The sequence below is a fragment of the Sus scrofa genome, chromosome 14 (genome assembly GCF_000003025.6).
Source record: "Sus scrofa isolate TJ Tabasco breed Duroc chromosome 14, Sscrofa11.1, whole genome shotgun sequence".
Taxonomy (NCBI): domain Eukaryota; kingdom Metazoa; phylum Chordata; class Mammalia; order Artiodactyla; family Suidae; genus Sus; species Sus scrofa.
Window position 1 is genome coordinate 994,531 of NC_010456.5, and position 19,839 is coordinate 1,014,369.

Consider the following 19,839-nt stretch of genomic DNA (forward strand, 5'->3'; position numbering starts at 1 on the left):
TAGAAACCAAGTCAGCAGGCCATGAACAAGCCCTGCGGGTGTTTTCACTTATCTGAGCACCCTCCCAGAAGCAGTGGTGCAGGCAGTCTGCCCACACACCAGTGCCAAGGGCACAGACCCAGCAGAACAAAGGGTGCCCCACAGTACGAGCAGGGAGCAGGACCGGCTGTTCCCTTCTGATGCCACCAGGGCCCGGTACGGTTCTGCCCTCACCTCTGTGCTCCCAGGTGATCCTAGGTATGGGTGCAAACGCCACCGCTGTCCCGAACACCACGGCGAGGGCAGTGAGCAGCCTCCAGACGGGGGACCGCATCCTCATCGGCTGGGGCCGCAGTGGGGGCTTGGGCAATGGAGGCCCGCGGGCAGGGGAGCCCACAGCGGGTGTGGTGGTTGCTGCTCAGAGCCCTGGGGCCTTGACCCACAGCACAGCCTGGAGCTGGTGGGCTGTGTGACCACTGAGGCCCAGCATCGCTCAGCACCTGGGTGAGGTCAGGCTGCTCCCAGCACTGCAGATGCCAAAGGCCACCCGGTTCTTAGCCAATGTGCTTCGTTACAGCCTTCTGAAGAAATTCTGGAAGAAAATGAAAAGGAAGGGTTACAAGTCAGGAGGTGTGGTAATAACGGCTGCCTTCCATTTGCTCAATATCCCGCACGGCTCTGCTCTCACCACATCCCCAGCCATGGACTCTGTGGGCGGCGGCGGCGGCGGGTGCTCCCAGGGAGACAGCCCCACACAGACACCACAGCCCAGAAAGAGCTACAGGACTCAGGGCTTCCTGCTCCTCAGGCTGGCCCAGAATGCAGGCAGACACAGGGACCCAGACCAGGGCCACAGACGCCTGCCAGGCTGCCCAGCTTCCTCCCTGTGCGGCCGCTGTGTCCAGCTGGTAAAGCGATGGGGAGAAAGAGAATGGAACCGGGGTTTCAGTTTCCCTCGGAGACTTGGGCTTCGCAATTCCTGTAATACTCATTGAGGATGACAGCCAGAGCTCAAGACTGGGCTGCACAGGCGCTGAAATGTGGGAGTGTACGCACGCACATGTGCAAGCACACACATGTACACGCATAAGGCATGCACACATACAAGCGTGCGTGTCCTGGTTGTGCAGGAGTAGGTGACCTCCTGCAGGGCACAGGGCCACCCTGATGGCCTTGCTCCTCCAGCCTCACGGTAAAAAGTCTGCCCACCATGGGAACAGTGGTCATGGCCTCTGATATGTCACCAAGAAGAAGCACCATACGGAAAGAACAGGCCTGTGCTAAACTGAGAAAGGGGGGCTCTCCTGGAGCCCACACTGCCCCGGTTTTACAACCACCTGCTCAGCCGCATGCGCTGTCTGCAGGGGTCCCTGAAGTGAGCTGCAGATAGCCCGGCTCCAGGTCAGTACGCTGGGGCAATTAAGCACTGGGGTTTGCCCCCGAGCTGAGGCTCTGCTGGGATCCCAGTGAGACTCTGAAATGGACTTGTCCCCTGCTTCTCAGGGAGAGGTTTAAACCGAAACACTGGTCCAAGCAGAGGCAGAAGAACACTTGCCAGTCACACCTGGGGAATATAATGAAGTCACGGCAGAACCCCCACACTTGCAGACACCCCGGGGGGGGGGGGCCCAACACAGAGTCCAAGGCACACAACCTGCTCCACTGAGTACCCTCTTCTGCAAAATGGCAGAGCAGCTGCCCCCACCTCCACCCCTCTCCCCTCCCCTGGGGGCCCTGGGAGTCAGCCCTCCTAACCTCCTCCTCTTCTTTCTACCTCCCCCAGCCAAGCCACCTCCACGTCTATTAGTCCAACTGATACCCATGGCTCCTGCCTCTGCAGAACCTTCCCTGGCCCCCACCACCACTGTCAGCATCCTGCCCACAACCCCTCTGGAGGTCTGTCAAAAAGAGGTGCCAGCTCCCTCACTCCCGGCTCCCTACATGGGAACCTGCCCTGCGGCTCCCTGATACACCAGGTCAAATCCAACCTCCCAAGAGCATTTGGGGAGAAGTTCTGACTTCCTGTTCACCTGGTCAAGTCACTGCCTCCAGGAAACTCCCCAGGCTTCTTCCTCACCTCTCACAGCCCAGAATCCTCACGTAGGCCCCAAAACCTAGCAGAGGGCACAGCCTGCCCTCCACAGTGCTCTGGGAAGGTCTTTTATTTTTTATTTTAGTTTTTTAAAATTTATTTGTTTTTAATCTGCACCTGCAGCATGCAGAAGTTCCTAGGCCAGTGATCTAACCTGCACCACAGCAGTGACAACGCCAGATCTTTAACCCATTGAGCCACCAGGAAACTCCTGCCTTATTTACTTTTTATGGGGCACTACCACCACCTGGCTCCCCTTCACAAAGGAAGGCAGCACAGGGGGTTTCCTTAACTCCATGCTTCCTGCTTGCAGCCCAAAGGTGGGCCTGCCCAGGCTCCCCCTCCACCCTGAGGCACCTAGGGATCCCTCAAGTCAGGGAGCACACTGACAGCACACTCCTCCTCCAGGGACCAGCCCATCCGGGGTGGAGGCTGGCACCTCTTTTTGACAAAGGGCTGGATGAGCTTTATTTTCAGCTTTTTACTCCTAGAGCCTCTGTCCCAGCTACTCGATGCCAGTGTGGTAGCAAGAAAGCAGCCACAGATGACGCAGGAATGGATAAGAGTGGCTGGGCGCCAACACTACTATTTACAGGACAGAAGCTGGGCTGCAGGCCAAGGCCCTCGCTGGGGGCCCACGGGGACGGCCAGCCCAGGCGCCCAATGACAAGGGCGCGACCCATGCTAAATGCAATACTGGATTCACCAGGAAGCCAGGGAGGCCGGGAGGGGAAGAAGAGAGGGCTGGCTGCCTCACGGAGTACTCTCCCTCTGTGGCCCCCACCGTGTGGGCCACACGTCACCCTTAACCTGGGCTCTGGTCTCCTGCCCTTAGTAGGGAAGTGAGGTACAAGGCGGCTCTAGAAACCTAGGCCATGTGAGGTCTCAAACTCTGCCATGCTCCCAACGTGACCCACTCAGTAAATAATCCCGGAGTGTCCCGTGACTACTAAATACTCCCACAGAAATCCTATGCAGCCACAGGATGCTGAGGCCCTGGGGGAGAGCTGCCTGCGTGGATGATGCTGATGGCTTGGGGGAGCACCAGTCACCCGTCTAGCTCATTCCCAGGTCCAGTTTCACCACTACGTCTCCAATCAAAGCACTCCCCTCCCATCCTGACCTCTCCACAGTCTCGTACCCTCTCCATCTTGCTTCTGTTTTTGTCACTCGGGACAGAGGTGGCTGGCTTTCTGTCTCAGCATTCACATCCCTTCATTCTCCCTAACGGAATCCTAATTTTACCTGAGATAGAGTGTGGTCAGCTAACCATGTCTCCCAGCCTCCCTGGTGGCAGTTTTGGCCAAAGAACTGTGAACACAGGTTACTAAATAGTATTTCCAGGAAAGCTCTCTAAAGGAGGCTGACTCAGCTGGTGACGGTATTTCTTGGCTTCAGCCTTTCCTCCTTTTGCTGCCTGGAACTCAAATGTGATGGCTGGAGCTTGGCAGCCACCTTGTGAACATGAAGATAAGAGTCTCATTCTAAGGCCAGCCAAGTGGAAATCTATAAGAACTGGGGACTCTTATAATACACTGGAGACTTTACACTTGTTTTCTTCTGCCCACTTCTAGACTTGATAACAAACTGTCAATCAATCACTGTCATGTCAAATCTCTGTTACCAGCAGTCAGATACAATTCCAAACACAGACAACTTCCCTATAACACTTTTACCAAACAGTAGTTGCATCCGGAATAACGTTTTTTAATGTAAATCAGAACGTATTATTTCCCTACCAGATGTTTCCCACCCAGATTAAGCCCAAGGCATGACCTTGGTCTACCACCTTCTATCTAGCCTCTCCTGTTTCTCCTCATCTTTCTGTTCCAGTCACATCTGGGTATATGGAACTTGGCCCATCTGCAAGGTGCCGTCCCTCCTGCGTGTCAAAACCATCCAGAACTTTCCCAAATGTATCTGTTCCAGAGATCACGTGGGTCAATCCTGGGTAGAGTCCCATTAGTGTACCCGAGAAGCATTCTTAAAACCCTACCCTTCTCTGACATGCTTTCTCAGAAAGCTCCTGAAAGATCTGCCACCAAAAGGGTGCTCTTTCCGCAGTCTTCCTGGGGAAGGAAGCAGGGCTGGGGAACAGGGGGGTGTTCCATGCAGGAGGGGCTCAGGGAGGGGGAGACAGAGGCCCAGAGGGCGCGGGGGAGATCACACAGAGCTTCCGTAGGCTTATGTGCTGAAATACGAGGATTTATGGGTCTGGTGGAGCCCGAGGAGGAGTAAGTAACACAGATACGGGTGAAAAATGAAGCATAACACACTCAGAATGAAGCAGGTACTAATCCCAGGGAAAGCACAACGGCACACTTGAGAGGAAGTGTGATCAAAAGGGACCTAGCATGCCCAGCTGTGAGCAATACTGGCCTGGCACCAACAACTAAACCCGTGGAGCCATGTTCTTGCGAGGGAGGGGGCACAGTGAATGGAGGGGGGTCAGGGAGCCCCAATCCTCATCTTTCAGTAATATAGGATCTGACGTAGTAAAATCAGGAAATATCAATATAAGCACTTCGAAGGATGGATACTCTAAATGGCTAAAATAGTTGAGGCTCACTGTCTTGGGGACAAAGGGATAAGACCAGAGCTGCTTTCTCTCATAAGCTGCATAAGAACAACTTCATGTTAAAATCTTGTGCATTAATTGCTCTGATAAAAGCCAAAGTTTTCAAAGGAAATCAACGCTTTGATTCCTTGCAGCCTGCAAGACAGCAGCTCGGTGGGTGGAGAAGCAGGGGACACGGCCCCCGCAGGTGGTCCTCCCAAGGATGTGTCCAGGCAGCCAAGCTGGGGGTTCACACTTCTGCAGAAGCAGGAATATTCACCAAGCGACAGGAAGTGCCCTGAGCAGCAGAACAGGAGTTAGTGTAAAATGCAACTCCAAGAGTGCCTGGCAGGCACCGGGGGCTGGCTCCCTCCCACGGGCACCCTGGCCCCAGGGCCATCTCCATTCACCTCCTGCTTCATTTTCTGCACAGCATGAGTCAGGACTTCAAAATGCTCCATGATGTGGTCTCTTCTGGGGCAAGGCAGAAGCAGAGGACATGCAAACATCCCCGTTAGAGGACTAAGGCCAGAGCCGGAGAGAACCAAGCTGAGGCCGCAGTGACAAAGTTTCACATGCATAATTCCCAGAGGGGACGGAAATTTAGAATGGGCCTCATAAGGGCATTCACAGTCCCAGGAAAGGCTGAGCTGTCCTGACAGATGACCACCCCGAGTGGGCTGCAGCGGATGTGGTGGGAGGGCTGCTGCTCATGTGGGCTGCTCTGACTGGTTTAGGTGAGAAGGGAAAACGTTCTTCTTAATAGCCTTGAGCCTGGATCAACCCAGTCGCTGTTGTTCAGGGGCTGGGCTGAACTCACTCCTGGCGGTCCCCAGGCCCTCCTTGCCCACGGCGACCTGAGGACAGGCATGAGTTCTTCCTGCAGAAGCTTCCCAGCACGGGATGAATCCCATGCTGAACTATTTTTATCTCATCCACAAGCACCAGATTCCCAATGGCTCCCATCAGCCCTTGCCTCTGGTCCCCAAATGGTCTTTAAAAAACCAACATAAATAGCCAAAAGTCAGGAGGGTCCCTGCCACACACAGTTACCTCCTCTCTGGGGAGCGGGTGTGGGGGCTGCATGGTTTGCTTTATGACACTGGAAGGGTTGGATGTTTGTTCTTTTTCAACAAGCATGCATTGCTTTGTATAATTTTAAAGTGCCAAGGAAAACACACAGCACACTCATGCAGACACGGTGCACTGAACCGGGAACACCGGCTCAGAGCTCGCTGACAGGATGTCGCATTAAGAATTGCAGCCTAAATGTTCCAATGGACACAAGAGGACAAAGTGCCCACCTGCAGGCTTTCATGGGCCTTCCTGCTGGGAGTGTGCATTTGGCCTCCCCCATGTGAAAGTGTCACACTGAGACAGGAGCCCATTAGGAAGACAGGGTCGCACAGTGTCACACCCATTACCTACACGTAATTGCTCAGGTTCAGGAGGCGTATGCGACCCCACTTTAAATGTCAAGAGAATGGCAACCAGAGAGGGTCTCGGAGCCCATCATTCAGGGGCCTGTCAGTGCCTGTCACAGCAGCTTTCCACTTGAGTGACCTTGAATCGAGTCAGGAGGCTAGGGCAGAGATGAAACCATACACACGTGACTATGTACATATGCATGTACGCGTGTACATGTGTACCACATACCTGTGTGTGTATATACTGTATGTGTACCTGCATTGTATTGGAGTATGTGTGTGCACGTGCGCTTTCATGTGTGCACTCGTGCACACACGTGTCGCGGCCATACATCTGCCTGTGTGTATGCATGTTCATTCACTCCTGTGGGTATGTGCATGTGTGTGTTATGCATATGCCTATGCATGTACATGTGTGTACATGCAGGCCAATCAGCGTGTATGCTTCCTCTTCCAGCACAAACATCCGATTTAGTACTGCATTCCTAGATGGGACTGGTGACTGTAGGCCGGGGTCCTCTAAGGAAGGAACCATGGACCAAGGGTGCTGGCTGGGGTCTGTCACACCCACCCACCCCTTAGACTCCCTTCCTGGGCTGTCACGGGGTCACAGAGGGCCACCACCCACTACCTCATGTAAGGTGTCAGTGCTCCCATCAACAACAGGATACTAACCCAACCTTAATAGTACCTTCACTGGAACCCCCAGGGAACCCGTGAAAGGGGAGCCTGGGTGACAGCTGTGGACAACTGCTGGGGGACCTGTTCTGGCTTCTTATCTATGGGTTTATCCAGACAGGGCAGGTGAAGCCCCACTGACCCTCGAGTCTGTGTGGCCAGGACACCAGAAGACACAAACACGGCGATATCGTCCCCTCCCAGCCGGGGCAGAGAGCACGAGGGCCAACCTGAGACCATGCCCTGCCAGCGCTGGTGCCGGCTGTCTCCACCCTAGGCTGCACCCCACCATGGGCTCCCCTCCTTACCCCATCCCCCAGCTCCCTCCCTGCAGTGCTCCCCTCTCCCAGCCCTGGCTGTGGTGCTGATGTCAAATTGCCTTGCCCCCTCAGGAATCAGGAGCAGGTTTCAGAAGCTCTCAGTGTCACACACAACAAGCAGCTTATTGTTTCAACTTCCTCAGAACTTAGAATGGATCCAAGGGCGGTGGGGGGAAGAAAAACAAAAAAAAGGAATGTCCGTCATGGCACAGCAGAAACGAATCCAACTAGGAACCATGAGGTTGCAGGTTTGATCCCTGGCCGCGCTCAGTGGGTTAAGCATCCGGAGTTGCTGTGGCTGTGGTGTGGGCCGGTGACTACAGCTCCAATTAGACCCCTAGTCTGGGGACCTCCATAAGCAGCCCTGGAAAAGACAAAAAAAAAAAAAAAAAAAAAAAAGAAGGGATCCAGGAGCAGCACTGCAGCTGCAGGTGCCATGCGCAGTTTTGTTGCTCAGTCCAGCCGGAACCCCACTCCCCTCAATGGAAAAATGGCAAAGTATCCAGGACACTGGCTTTCCCCTTTAGCCTCCTCACAGGGCCAAACAAGTCACTCAGGACGTCTTGGCCTTAACCCTTGTTCTCTCACCTAACCCCAGCATGTCTGTGCCACATGTGCTGGATGGGATCCAGGAAGGAGACAGAGGGCGGTGGGGTGACCGGTGCACATGCCCACCAACTAATCAGTAATCAATCAGCAGTGATGATGGGCAAGTGCTGAGAAGGGCATGCAAAGGGGGGGGGTTGAAGGGCAGCAGGGACCCCCCCAGTGCAGAGGCCAGCAGGGAGGGCTCATACCACCTGTGTGACATCATTCTTCACATGTGGACACAAACAACACTGTCTCTCTCTCTCTCTTTTGCTTTTTAGGGCCACATCTGCAGCACATAGAGGTTCCCGGGCTAGGGTTGAATCAGAGCTCCAGCTGCTGGCCTACACCACAGCCATAGCAACGCCAGATCCATCTGAGCTGCGTCTAGGACCTACACTGAAGCTTGCGGCAACATCAGATCCTTAAGGCACTGAGCGAGGCCGGGGATCAAACCCTAATCCTCACGGACACTATGTTGGGCTCTTGACCTGCTAAACCACAATAGGGCCTCCAACAACACTCTTGGAGGGTGTGCGGCACTGCTCTCGGCGTGGGCATGTGCCCCAGGGCTTAGCTGAGCACTGGGGACATAAAGCAACCTTCTTCCCAGGCCTGACTCTTCCTGCCTCCCGACCCGGGGAGAAATGTGTGTGGTCCAGGGGCGGCTCAGCACCAGACATGCCCCAAGCTTGTTTCCCAAGGCCCAGAGGATGCTACCGTGTGTACCAGGAGATATCTGAAATGCCACTGAGACTGGTGCTTCATGCAGTCCCCAGTCTGACCTGGACAGAGGGCAAACTTAAATTAAGGACCCTGTTGTTCAGGTTTTGCCTTCACTGGAATTGATTTGCGTTCTTAATTTTCTCCTTACCTTATAAAACTTCCTACCTTCTCAAGGAACTCCAAGGGTGCTTAACTCCACTTAGTAAAGAAATGTAACAATGTAAAAACATCTAACAATGCTCCTTGAGGCAGAGAGAAATTTCAGAGATTGCCACTAGCAGAGCGGGTGGAGGGGTGGGGCAGAGGATTCCCGAGGACCTTTCTGAATTTCCACATTGATTCTGTGTCCTGGGGATTCTTGGGCAGCAATTTTACGGACAAGCTGGGTACATAGAGCCACGTGGGCAGACAGCCCTGCGGCACTGAGGGCACAAGGCCACCAGGGGGTGCTGGTGAACAGACGGGCGAGGGAGGCTGAGGCAGCTCTGCAAGAACCACCGAGAAGCAGCGGCTCCCCCGCCACGAGGAAAGGTGGGTTCAGAGCAGCAGGCTGGATGACCCATGTGTGCCAGGGAGGAGGGGCCGGTCTACATACACAAACAACACACACGGACACACTGGACACATACACTGATATACACAGACACACACGCCAACACACACATGGATATAGACACACAAACACAAACATGGATACAGACACAGGGACACACATGAACACAGACATGGATACAGACACACATGGACACACAGACACACAAAGACAGACACACAGGTGCACATAACGGACACACAGAGACACAGGCACACATCCACCTGTTAGCAGTGATTATTGCCGGGAACTCACTTTTTATGTTTGCTTTTAAAACAATGAATGGCACTTTACGTGCCTTTTTTAAAAAAAATGAATACATCAAAAATTGACATCTCCCACATTAACCTGTTCCACCCGCCCGCCCATTTCTTGGTGTGGGGATCTACCCTTGCCATTTCTTTTGCATTTCCATAAAAATGAGAAGTGGCTTCTTTTCCTGCATGTACTTCATGCTTCTTAGGACCACAAGCTAAAAGTATTAAGAGTCTACTCTGGCCATTTCTTGGCCCTTTGTGCATTTCCACAAAAAAGGAGAAGCGGCTTCTTTTCCTGCATATGCTTCATGCTTTTTAGGACCACAAGGTCAAAGTAGCAGGAAAGCCCACCCTCTCAGGCTTTTGCATTGGAATTCTCTAACAGCTCAGTGTGGTCCTCAACAGAAGAGAACACCCTTGCTTTCAACTCCTTTATATCCAAGGATTCCAAAACGCTTCCTTAAAGTGCCCAGCAAACAAAATCCAAAGACAAATGTTCTGGGCGGGGTGGGGAGGCAGGGAAACTAGGAAAAGAATACTGGTAATATAAACGCCAAAGATTTGAATTCCTCACAAGTACAAACTACAGAAAGAAAAGATCTAACAAACTAAAGAGCCTACGCCCAACAGAGCCGTTAATTAAACACCTTTATGTGTATAGCCAGCCAATAAACACAGAAAAGTGCTAAGCAGCCCTAGAAGTGAGGCTGTGTTCATTAAAGCCGCCCTCAAACTGGCATAACTGGTCCTTGTGACTGCCACACGCAGCAGACACTAAAGTCTATGTCGGCAGCAGGTGTGTCAAGAAGCCAGCAGAAGCCACAACGGTGACGGCTCGTCCGCACAAGACAGGAGTAGCTTAAAAAGATGAAGGGGAGATGGGCGCTTGCCTTTTGTTTTTACAAATTAAACTGACACTTCTCTTTCCTCTAAAACTGGAAATCCATGGCTGACCATGTATTAACTGACTAAAATTAAGATGAATCATAAAATGACTCAATTTCAGGGCCAGTGACATGGAGAATCCTTTTTTTACAATAGACCTCACTGATGGAACACCTCCCCCTCAAAAAAAAAAGAGACGATGGAGCATTCTGGTGCCTGGATCAGTGGCCTAGAGCCCAGGAAGAGGACAGGGAAAGAAGCAGGGGCGGAAAAGCAGAGGGGCTGAGAAGGAAAACTGGGCAATGGCCCTACTGCCCTCTGGCTTTCCTTCACACCAGCCCCACAGGACGGCAGCCAAATCCAGATCTGTCCCCAAGACCCCACAGAGATCCACCCCAGGGAGGCCTCTACACAGTGTCAACTATGCTAAACCAGGAAATAGACCGAGGAACAGTGATTTTACCTGTATCGTGTGCCTCTGGAAACTTCCCGATCATTTCCAGGAAGCAGTCTTCAGAAATCGTGGCTCTGAAAACAACGGGAGACAAGAGTATTTAAACACTTAAACTGTTCCCATAAACTCAACATCACTTCTGGAAAAGGCACTGAAAAGAAACTCCTGCCTTCACCTCTGGACCCCTGCAGCTGACTCTCTGACCCAGGGTGGCCTGGCATTTGTGCATTTGGGCAAACAGGAGAGAGGGAGCGTGCAATCACTCGCCTGTGAACAAAGGAAGTGCAACCTGTTGGTCACCCAGGCGCTGGAGCTGGTCCCCAACCACTGACCACTACCACTTCCCTGCAGAAGAAGCCACTCAAAGTACAAGCCAGGGTCACCGTCAGCTCAGAGTCCATAAACCGGAACATGTCATCAGACTGTCTACTGACTTCAGACATGTACCCTTTAGAATCCGTGTTCCTCGAAATCCAAGGTGGGAGGCAATGAAGGAAAAAGAGATACAGACAAGACATTTACAAGAAAACGATCTCCTGAAGAACCCATTAAATTCCCCTTTTCTTTGTTTTTGATTGTTGTTTTTATGCTGAAGAGCAGAATTTCCACAGCGGTACAGCAAATTTCTATACTATATTTGTTACCCTTTCCCAGTTCAGGACGGAATCTGCAAAACAGGGATTCCCGTGTCGAGGAAGAACATATCCTATCATAGAGAATTAGCACTGCAAAACCAGAGGGCACTGTGTAGGATGAATGATGCTTCAGAAATAGGTCAAATTGATGCTGATCCTTTTATGATTGCAAATGATCCGACACTTTTTTTTTTTTTTTTTTTTGGTCTTTTCAGGGCAGCACCCATGGCATATGGAAATTTCCAGGCTGGGGGTCAAATCGAATCGGAAATGCAGCTGTTGGCCTACACCACAGCCACAGCAACACCAGATCCTTAATCCACTGAGGGAGGCCAGGGATCGAACCCACGTCCTCTTGGATGCCAGTCAGGTTTGTTCCTGCTGAGCCATGACAGGAACTCCACAAGTGATCCAACATATTTTTTAAATCTCAAAATTAAGCTCTAGCATTTTCTGTGGTTGCAATTATTTTTTCTCTTTGGCTTTAAGGATTTCTTGCCCTTTTTCCAAAGACAGCTGAGAAGGAGGAGAAGCTGGAAACACAGCTAACTCCCCATCTCCCCACACCGGCCTCCGAGGAGGGGACCATCATGCCTGCTGCACAGAGACCTGTCTTAACCTCACTCTCACATGGCCACCCAAGCACCCCATTTCCAAGGCCACCCAGGGTCCCTAACATGTCCCCTGAATGCTAAGCAAACAGTTCAAGTTAGTAGATGAGACCGCAAAGTGACAGGTGGAAATGGCAGGATTCGCCAGCCCCCTGACACCCACCCCTGGTGATGGGGTGCCTCAGACCAGGTCTGAGGTCCTTCCTACAGCAGTGGCTGCTTCTGACAGCCAATTTATAAGCAAAAGCGTCTTCAGGTGAGCAAGCAGGGCAGTTTCCTGGACAAGGTTATATCTACCCACGACACAGAACCCAAGGGCAGGCCGTGGGCAAAGCTGAGGAACCACGGGATTCACCTGTTCACACGGGGCTTTCCTATCACATGGACAGGCAGGGCCCAGCAGCCATCTGGGGATTGCTGCAAACAACTTAAGGGAAAAGAACATGAGTCGAGCCATCACCCGTAAATAAGAGGTTTAGATAAACACTGTGAATACCAAGAATTTGAAACCCCCAAAACATCTCTCTTCTAGAAATCCAGTAAGTCTTTCTCACTTTAATAAATAAAAGCCCACAGCTGCTTGTTCTGTGGCTGGAAAAGGCAGGTTATCATATTCAGCCTAATTTCATGGTATCAGGCAACAAACGACAGCAGGCTGGGGCTCCCGGGTGTACGTCTGTGTGCTTACACACAATGCACTTGGACACTGATGTCCTCACTGTCTGCCTTCAAGCCAAGTGGCCACATCTACCCTCCACCAAAGAGCAAAAAGACACACTTCCGGCTCATTCAACCATGAGGCCCTGCGGGGCCCGTTCTCTACACCCTTCACCACAGCAACTTTTCTCTTCTTTCCCAACATCAAACCCCACAGGCTATAATTAGTTATCGCCATACTGAAGAATGCAAAAGACCCCCTCTGTATGCAATCACGAACCATATCGCTCTAACACCACATGGCCTCTGACTCTGCAAACCTGCTTGTCATGCACTGTCCACTTGCAAGAGAAAGGGGTGAAATCAGGAGACAAGTGTCTCCCTCTCCCTCTCCCAGGAGAAACTTGCTGCCCACCCCCACCCCCGCAGGAGAGTGCGGGGGCCCCAACGCCCAAGTACCTGTCTCAAAACATTTATGGCAAGACCACAGAGCCCAGGTGAAGGGATCTTCGTCTGGCATGCACCTTGCTGATATCCTACAAACGTGACCTCGCCTTCCAAAGGCCCCTTGCAGCAGCCACTGAGCAGGTGCTCCCTTCAGCACGTGGAGGTGGGGCCAGGCGTGGGACTCTCCAGGCCTGGCCTCTCCATTTTCCAGCCGTGTGTCCTTGGAGAAGTTCCTAGGCTTTTCTATGCCTCTGCTACCTCATCCAGAGAGTGGGTATAAGAGCACCTACTTCATTTGGTTGTTAGTCAGATTCAGGAGTAAACTATGTGAAGAGCTTCAGTGTCCGGCAGCTAGGAAGCACTGCCTAAGTATCAACTGTGACTTTTCTTACCTGTGAAGCACAGCCAATTATACCTAATTTGTTAATTACCTACTCTGCAAGATGTAAATATCGGGGTTCAGCCCCCTGCAAGTTTAAGCATATCCCCCATTCCCCATGAACGGGTTCTCTCCCTGTCTCCTCCCCTCAAGAGGAATTCAGAGCCCAGGGCCTGGGTTTGCCTGGGGCCACACCCACACTCTCCCAAAGCAGGGCCCTGCTCACAGGTTTGCTTCCTTCTACTGGGAAATACTGCACATAACTTTCATGACTTATTCTCATCTGACTCACTTCTAAGTTTTCCATTAGTTACAGTGTTTTTGTTTTGTTTTGTTTTTGCCTTTTTGCCTTTTCTAGGGCCGCTTCCCTCGGCATATGGAGGTTCCCAGGCTAGGGGTCCAATGCGAGCTGTAGCCACCTGCCTTCACCAGAGCCACAGCAAAGCAGGATCCGAGCCATGTCTGCGACCTACACCACAGCTCATGGCAATGCTGCATCCTTAACCCACTGAGCTAGGCCAGGGATTGAACCTGCAACCTCATGGTTCCTAGTCGGATTCGTTAACCACTGAGCCACGACGGGAACTCCAAGTTACAGTGTTTTTGAAAAGGCGTGTTCTCTGTGTTGTAAAACACAGTCAACATCTAGAACATTTTTTTAAACTTCTTTCAAGCCAGTTAGATTCCTTAATTCCGTCCAAGCTTCTTCCCCCTAACAGGGGAAGCAGCAAAGTCCGGTGGTCAGGGTGCAGGTTCTGAGGCCAGCCTGCCCAAGTCGAGGTCTGGTGCTGCCTCTTCTCAGCTTTGTGACTGAGAACAAGTCATTACCCTGCCCCCAGGTACCCTCTCAGCCCCTCTACACCCACAGCCCCTCCTCCTCCTCCAGCTACTCTCCTAAGGCCCCACCTCTGCGGAGGAAGCTGGGTGAATGAGAAGTTGTAAAGGACATAGGCGTGCTTCAGGAGTGGACATTAAATAAATGTTAACACAGCAACACAAACGACACTGTGCTCCTGTGATACAGTTGGGACCACCCCCAGTGCTGGGAAAGGTTCACCAGAACCTCAGGGCCACACACAGATACATCCTAGCAGAAACAAGTGTGGGGGAAAACTGGGTTTTTTTGAGCTAACACCAGTCGGCATGCTGGCTCTAACTCTATGATTTACGCCTAGATTTGCAGCTTCTCTTCCTAAAATGCACAGCCACGACATCAGCTTTTACTCCCAGTCCCTAGTCCACGAGCCTGAAAAGGTCTGAACTCAGGGTGCATCCTCTGACTCCAAACTTGCTCAAGCCCTGTCTTTCAGAGCCTGACTCGGCTGCCCCAGAGTGACCTCTGCCCACTCTTCTCAAAATGTGTGACACCCCAGGGCTCCCCTCAGGCTGCACGCCCCACCCTGGCTCTCCAGCTTTCCTGCAGGGCTTTTAGAGCAAACGGTCACCCAGACTCACCCCCAGGCCTCCTAGTTGGAGCTCCCTGTGCACCCAGAGTCTGCATGACTTCAAGGGCTGAGAAGCAGCAGAAGCACCTCCACCCTGCCCGCCTTTCCCAGGGGGACCCTGCCTTCTGCTCCACACACCCTGGCTGTGCCCCACCAAGAGTGGTCAAGCCTACAGAAAGCTTGGTTGTCATTCCAGCTGGGCTGACAGGCCAGGGCAGCCTGAAAACAGCCCTAGAACGGATGCCTAGATCCGGCCAAGCTTTGCTTACTGGGTCTCTTGAAAAATTATAAGCAAGAAGAATAACAAACATCCCACCAAAGCTGAAGGAGAGAAAGTAACCATTCATGAGAGCAAAGCAGGCACTCCGGCTGGATTCTCCAAGACTGCTCACATCTGGGGTTGCCACCAGGCTGGGCTATACTATACCCCCAACCCCAGCCCTGGTGCACTGGGCATGAGCCGGGGCGTCAACAGCACCATGAGACAGGAGGTGGTTCACTTCCCTGTGTCCAACCCCCTGGACTGTGCACACGCTTGACTGTAAATGCTGGATATCTGAAGGAGCCCTCAGTATGTGCCAAGAGACTTGGCAACCGAAGGCCACAGCCTCATGACCCCAACCATGGGGCACCAGCCGTGTGGCCCCCTGCTGCCTCTGGAACAGCAGTGACATCCACCCCCGGAGATCCCTGGTCCTTCACAGCTCCGGTGAGACAGGTTTTATGTGCTGCCTCAGAGGAGAAAAAGCAACAACTGGTCTGGAGCCACAATCAGAGATGCAATTCCCCCTCAAGGGCCTCATTACCCAGAGGCCCTGTCAGCACCTCCCAAGCTCTGGGACTGGCCATGGCACTGGGGGTGGGGTGGACACGTCCCAGCGAACAGGGCGGACACCGCTCCTGGCAGAATCCTTGTGTCTCCAGTTTGAATAGATGTGCCTTCTGCCCTGGAGCCAGCAGCTCCTACCCTTCCTTCTCCAGGAACTCAGGGCAGATGGGGGTGGAGGAGTGGGGGTGGGGTGGTGTCCTAGCCCCAGGCAGGCACTTCAGAAGCAGTGGTCCCTTCTCTTTGCCATTTGCCGGGTAGTGAAGCCATCATAGCATCTGCCTAGAACCACCAGGAATGGGGCTGGCACTGTGTCCTGTACCCACAGGTGCTCATGGCCCCTCCAAGTGTCCCCTGCGCGGTTTCACCAGGGGATAGGGCTGCTCTATCCCTGCATGGGGCTCCCAGACCCTGCCCAGCGGCAGGACAAGTGAGTCTCTCCTCTTGGAGGAGGAGAGCGGCCTGGGGCCTGGGATTCTCACCAAGTCCAGGCCTGAGCGGAGTTTCTTTTTTAAGTCCAAAACCACAAAATGCCACTCTCGTTGCCTTCCTATCTAGTGATTCCTTAAAAATGCACAGCAGAAGTACAAAGTCAGGCCAGCTCGACCACAGGCCATTATCCAACTCCAGGGTCGGAGCCAACACAGGGCCTCTCCTTATGTCCCAGCCTTCCCTCCGGGACGCGACTTCCCCAAAGCTGGGCAAAAATCCATCAGAGGATCTACACGCTCCGGCCAGAGCGCCTGAGGGGCCAGGTCGCCTCACCCTGGCAGGACACAAGGGAACACTCACCATCCCGGCAGCCGGGGTCCAAGTCCACCCTAGTAATGGCTTCAGACTCTCAACTGTTCTCTGTGTGCACACGCCGGGGGCATAAACCTTTCCACCTGATTCGCCAGCCTCCACGTCCCTTGAAGGGGACTTCCAGGAACGTCACCTTAGTCCCTGGACTCGGCTGAGCACCGTGCAGCAGAGACAGTTATTCTGAGACTCTGCTGCTTCTGCACCACCTTTGAACCCCACCAGCCCACACCCGGTCAACAGTGGACCGAGGGGCCTCTGCGTGTCTGAGCCCAAGGCGCTGTGGGAGCCACCAGGAAGGTCAGAAGGGCATGCGGTCTGGAGAGACTGCCCTGATGGAAAAATCAAATACCTGCGTCCCTCCAGATGGCAGGAAGGAGCTGGGAGTCACCTCTGCTAAAATCCCCCGCGTGAAGTGAAGCCCAGGTTGCAGGGAGGCATCTGAGGCAACCGCACGCACCCCGCGGTCCAGAAATTCACTCTGCAGCCTCCACATGGGAGTGACCGCCCACGTTCCACAAGCCACGACTTGCCGGGCCTTGGTCCCATTAACCGCAACCTGCCCTGGAGCCTGGCTTCATGGTCCCAGGGCCTGCACAGGGCCTGTCCTTCCAACAGACAGTGTCCCACAGTGGGCGGGCGGAAGGAGGCGTTCCCTTTCTGAGCCCTGTGTCACTTTCCAGATGATTCAGCACAAGTGAGATGTGGAAAAGTAACAGGTGGTGTGTCACCATCACGCTGTCATCTTCCAGGTGAGGTCCAGCTGCAGGGTTAACCCCTCTGTCTCTGGCAGCCCCCAGGAGGCACCTCCCCTCGGACCACAACCAGGGAGCAGGTTAGGAAGGAACAGAGGCAGAGGAGTCTCTAGCCGGGAGGGAACCAAAATCAACTAAAAAATAAATCTGAAAGATATTCTGGAACATTCTTATATCACAAGAACCCGGCTGCCCACTCTGTCCCCACTGTGGTCCTGCCACCTCGTCCCTGTGGAAGATGGCATCTCAGCCCAGAAGCGCTGGGCTCCGTCACAATGGCAGAGGGGCAGGGCACCTTCTTTGGCGTGGGCTGCGGTTACCACCTCATGCATTCTGGGTACCCTCGTCCGGTGACAAGGGACACGGGAACAGGATGCAGGGATGGAGCAGAGGTGACCACAAATGTGGTCCTGAAATAGCACTGGCCAGAGGAAAGGGCTTGGTTTTCTCACATTTCAAGACCCTTTTTGGTTAAGATGCATATGGTTTTAAAGGGTGAGAAAGGGAGAAAGTGCTTCACAACAGCACAGAGTACTACATTCAGTCACTTGTGATGGAACACGACTGAGGATACGAGAAAAAGAATGTATATATGTGTATAACTGGGTCACTCTGCTGCACAGCAGAAATTGATAGAACATTGTAAGTCAACTGTAATAAAAGAAATTAAAAAAGAAAAAAAGAGTAGCTAAGAAAAAAACATACCAAAACAAACAGTGCTTCCTTCACTGATCTCTCTTCTGGCCATTGGACTTACTCAGCTGATAGAAAATAGGGGTTTAAGCACACATCAAACGTCCCCTTTCTGTTGAGGGTGACACAGCTTGGAGGCCTGGCTTCTTGCAGAACTGGACCTGGAGTGTGGCCAGCTGGCAGTGCCAACACCACAGAAACAACCACCCCTCCTAACCACCCCTCCTTGACCCAGGCGAGATGCCACGAGAGACACAGGGTCAGGCCATTCTCGTCCAGTGGGTCCCTGATGACCACTGCCCCCAAGGAGGGCTCTGGTGGGGACAGTCTCCACAGGACCCCTGTTTTCTTCACACTGTGGGACACAGGGCAGGAGCCCTTGGGGGGCGAATGTTCACCTGCGCGGGCCCAGCAGGTGGATCTGCTGGTCCCTGGGGGTGGGAGAGTATGCCGGCGGGCTGACCTCAGAGAAAAGCGGCCTGGTCCCTGGTCCTGGGAACAGACGCCACCCTCATCTGCAAAGCTGGCCGCAGGCCAGGCCTCACCCAAGCACTTCTGCTTTCCCTGTGACCACACAGGAGGACGTGGTCTAGACAGATGTCCCTGGGCAATGTGGGCGCCACTTCCCATGAAGGCACTTCCTTATGCTCCCCGTGGTCACAGGTTCAGGTCAGCACCACCCCCACCACGACAGCTCCCTCTGGGCTTCACACTCGGGGCCACCAGTCTTGTCCCTGACTCACTGCATGCTGGACAAAGCGAGGGACTCGGGCAGGCCTGTGAGCACCAGCTGAGGGCTAAGTCTGGGCGCAGCCACGGGGGCCCGACGTACCTTCAGGCACCCGGGTGGGTGCTGGGCAGCAGGGGAGAGGATGGGAGTCCTCGGCCAGACGCCGGCACGGCTCTCAGAGCACAAAGAAATCCTCAGAGCCCTGGAGGCCCCGGCCCCGCATTTCCACATTTCCCAGAGGAGGAACCTGAGACACACAGCTCTCAACCCTGCCCAGTCCGCCCCTACACCAGGACAGGGCTCTCCCCTGCACTGGGGCTCTGACCACACTCAGGCCAGCCCCACCTCCGTGTGGGGTGATGGGCACCGCCAGGAAGGAAGTGCTCCTGGAAAATGCAGAAAACAAGCTCCCACCCAGCTGGCTGTGGGGATACCAGGAAAAGCAGAATCCTTGCCCTGTTCTCTGACCTTGTAGGCAGCCAGTGGGGCTTCTCTCAGAGCTGGCTGGGCACCCCCATGCCTTCCTTCCATCAGCCCCTCTGTGTCCCTGTCAGCCCCAAAGCTCTTGGTCTGGAAGCAGCTGCGAGGTAGAGGTTCCCAGGTGGGAATCGTCCATCTCAGGCCCAGGAAGCCACACGTCCCAGGGCACTGACAGCCCAGGGCCCTCAGATCCTTCCCCAGCAATGGCCACCTGCTGCAGCCTGGAGGCAGCTCCCCCAGCTGGCAGGAGCCCCCCAGTGGGCAGCTACCCCCTCCCCCGCCCCAGTTCCCCCAGTCTTAGCCTCACTCATCACCTGCGAAAGGCCAAGGAGACCCACGGAGGAACACTGAGTCCCTGTCATCACTGCAGGAGCCCTCCTGGGACGAGAAGAGAGTGAGTCAGGCCACCTATGCCCCCAGGAATGTGCTGATGTCCACAAGGATTCTTCCTCCCGCAACCATGACCATCATCAGATACCTGCAGGTAAGAGCGCCAAAGGCTTGGAAACCGCCAAGAGCCACGTCAGTGTCGAACAGTGGGGTCAGCGTCTGAAACCTGCCATCTAACCCCAGGCCTGCCCCCGCCCCAACACCACCTCGCCACTCCTCTGTCAGAGACCCTGACCCAGAAAGACGCCATCGAGTCACTAAGCACATCTGGGCCTAACTGGGCTTATCCGAATCCCGTTTCTCATCAAAAATCTCCACTTGCTGCAAGTGAGGAGTCCAGTGGACACTTTGCAAAGGATGGTTCTGACCAAGGACGGCTGCGTCTGAATCTGCAGGCCATCTACGGTCCGGCCTTCAGGAGATCCTTGCCCCCAA

General features: G+C 53.7%; 1 protein-coding gene across 13 annotated transcripts in view; it reads right to left on the reverse strand.

The window, feature by feature from the left end:
* Nucleotides 1-19,839, reverse strand: part of SEMA4D (semaphorin 4D) — a 121,449-nt gene that overhangs the window by 37,457 nt on the left and 64,153 nt on the right. For 9 of the 13 annotated variants that reach the window (XM_021073817.1, XM_021073818.1, XM_021073819.1 and 6 more), the window contains 2 exons: nt 10,565-10,629; nt 214-571 (listed from right to left, as the gene is read on the reverse strand). In XM_021073817.1, the coding sequence (XP_020929476.1) occupies nt 214-319 (106 nt within the window). In that variant the 5' untranslated portion in view covers nt 320-571; nt 10,565-10,629. Of the gene's footprint in view, nt 1-213; nt 572-667; nt 692-10,564; nt 10,630-10,730; nt 11,396-16,347; nt 18,588-19,839 lie in introns of those variants that run through there. The other 4 variants (XM_013982629.2, XM_013982630.2, XM_013982628.2 and 1 more) reach the window with 4 other exon arrangements.